Source organism: Myotis davidii, unplaced genomic scaffold (genome assembly GCF_000327345.1).
Source record: "Myotis davidii unplaced genomic scaffold, ASM32734v1 scaffold109, whole genome shotgun sequence".
Lineage (NCBI taxonomy): Eukaryota > Metazoa > Chordata > Mammalia > Chiroptera > Vespertilionidae > Myotis > Myotis davidii.
In genome coordinates, this window is record NW_006300368.1 from 608,743 (window position 1) to 611,366 (window position 2,624).

At 60.5% G+C, this 2,624-nt stretch overlaps 1 protein-coding gene across 1 annotated transcript in view; it reads right to left on the reverse strand.

Annotated features, from left to right (window-relative positions):
• SLC4A1 (solute carrier family 4 (anion exchanger), member 1 (Diego blood group)) overlaps window positions 1-2,624 on the reverse strand; it is a 16,620-nt gene that overhangs the window by 2,496 nt on the left and 11,500 nt on the right. Inside the window, exons 14-17 of the mRNA XM_015572556.1 lie at window positions 2,187-2,360; window positions 1,818-1,907; window positions 1,175-1,341; window positions 358-611 (exon numbers count right to left, since the gene is read on the reverse strand). Of these exons, the coding sequence (XP_015428042.1) occupies window positions 358-611; window positions 1,175-1,341; window positions 1,818-1,907; window positions 2,187-2,360 (685 nt within the window). The remainder of the gene's footprint in view (window positions 1-357; window positions 612-1,174; window positions 1,342-1,817; window positions 1,908-2,186; window positions 2,361-2,624) is intronic.

Here is a 2,624-nt window from a genome sequence, read left to right on the forward strand (position 1 = left end):
CCCGCCAGCCTGGAGGTTATGCCCTGGAGCACTCCCCTTTGTGTCAGTCAGAGCAGCTCAGCCAGAGAGACCTCAGCGGGCACCTAAGAAACCCTCTAATGGTGCAAAAAGGGAAACTGAGGCCCAGAGGGCAGGGCTGGGGCTCGCAGTTAGTGAGCTTCTGTCTAGAGAAGGCTTTAGTACTGGAGGCCCTCCTTCCTCCCCTGCTCAGATGCCCACCTCAGCGCCCTGGTCATTTCCGTCATGTGACTAACCCCGGAGAGATGTGGGCAGCAGGTGTGTGGGGAGGGCTGGAGGGGGCTGGAGGCCCGGGGCAGGGCCAGAGGCAGGTAGAGAGTGCGGCCAGCCCTCACTCACCCACAAGCACAGAGACCAGGAGCCCGCTGATCCGCTGCTCCTTGACCTCCTGGATCTGGGCTGCAGCCCCGGGGGCACTGGCCTTGCCCATGACGGTGAGGGCGTTGGCGTGGGTGACGGAACGCACGGTGGTGGCGCTGAGCCAGGGCATCCCGAAGAGAGTGGCCAGCCCGCCCATGCCCATGACCAGCAGCAGGTCCAGGTGGAAGCCGGAGCCCTTGACCAGCTTGCGCTCTGGTTTGCTGATGATCAGCCTGGGGGGTGGGAGGTGAGGGATAAGCAGGGCTCTCCCTCCCGCACCCCCCTCGGCCCCTCCTTCCTTCCCCACACTTGAGTCTCTATGCGCCTCAGTTTACCCTTCTGTGCCCATGTCCCTTGGAGTTCTTTGCCCCCCTCCCTCCCACCCCACCTTGAGAATCCAGACTCTCCACGGGCAGGTTTGCCCCAAAGCTAATGAAGGTAGGCTCCAGCGAGCGTCACCGGCACGGGTCCTTTCCGAGACCCCGCACCTTATTTTGTGGTTCTCCTTTTGTGTTCCTTCCCTTACAAAGGGCTCCCCAGGTTACACACTGCTGGGTCCCATACAACCTGGCCCCGCCCCCGCCCCGCCCCTCCTTTCCCCTGTGAGCAGGGAGGGCCACACCTCCCACTGAGTCTGGCTAGCATCAGTCCTGGGTGTCTGTCTGGCCCTCACTAGCATCAGTCCTGGGTGTCTGTCTGGCCCTCACTAGCATCAGTCCTGGGAGTCTGACCCGCCGGGAACCTGCCCCCTTCTCTGCCTCGAGCCCTCCCAGGCCCGGCCCCACCCGACTCTTACGTGGTGATCTGGGACTCAAGGAAGATGAGGATGAAGACCAGCAGTGCGGGCAGAGCGGAGGCGAACATCATCCAGATGGGGAAGTGGGAATACAAGCCCAGAGGGTGGATGATCCAGCCCCGGGCCGAGGAGTTGGAGACTTTGAGGCCCGAAGGCACGCTGAGTTTCTGCGGGAGGGGATGCTGTTGAGAACACTGGGGCAGGGGCAGGTGCTGGGGAGAGGTGGAGACGGGGAGATCGGGTCCTGGACACGTGGGCGCTCACTTTTATTGCGCATCTGCTGTGTACCCAGGCCCTACATGTATGTCAGACTTTTATGTACGTCTCACCCCAAACTTTACAGATAAAGGAACAGGGTCAGAGCGGTTGTGTAGCTTGCCTTACATCACACAACTATTTGGTGGCAGGTCTGCCTGGCTCCAAAGCCGATTCTTTCCAGCTGCCCCGGGTTAAAGAGTAAAGGGAACCTGACCCCGGCGCTGGCTTCAGCCGGAGGGGCTCTGTAAGGCTGTGGGAGGACCGTGGGGCTGCCAGGGGAGCCAGGGCTGGGGCAGGTGTAGTTCTAGCTGACTCCAGGTTGGGGACAGCCATTCTGGGAGAGAGCAAGCTGGGGAAAGGACAGGAGGGTAGAGGAGAGGATCACCTGGGTGTAGGTATCCTGGATGAAAGAATCCACCATGACCATGATCAGGATGGAGATGGGAACCCCGAAGTCCCCGATGACCCGTCGCAGCTGAGGGCAGGTGGGGGAACCAGCGGTTAGTGCCCAGGTGTTCCCACCTCCCACGCCCTGTTCCTGCCTCCCCACTGGGTTCTCAGCCTGGGCATGCTGAGAGAGGGGGTGGGCTTCCCTGAAGGGTGGGACCTTGAGGAGGAGGGGGCCAGGGAGGCTTGGAATTGGGCAGGAGAACCTAAGGTAAGAAGGGGAGCCAATGGCGCCGGGGAAGCTAGGAGGGTGCTTTGGACTGGGATAGGGCAGGGCAGGCACGGGCAGGTGGAGACGGATGCTGACCTTGCCAGGGAAGTAGGAGCTGTTCTTGAACTTGCGCAGCGTCATGGCTAAGAAGAAGGTGCCGGCCATGAGCACAAGGGAGAGGAGGGCTGTGTTGGGCAGGGGGTCCTGAGGCTTAGGGTCTATCGTCACATTGTATTTGTAATGCTTCTGCAGTGGGTGGCTCTGGAAGATCTGCAGCAGAAAACCAAGGCATCCTGTTCCCTCCCATTCATCCATCCTCTGTCCATCACCCATGTATCCATCCACCATCCGTCCACCTATCTTCTTCCTCAGCTGATATGGTAACAGACGGGCAATGAAATTCTACAGCTTGGTTTTCAGGAGCGAGGGCCAGGCTAGGCTTGCGTGAGGTAGGCCATGAAGGCCATGATCAGGGTGGAGATGGGAACCCATCCTGATCGTCTGTGCGTGTGTGCGTGTGTGTGTGTGTGTGTG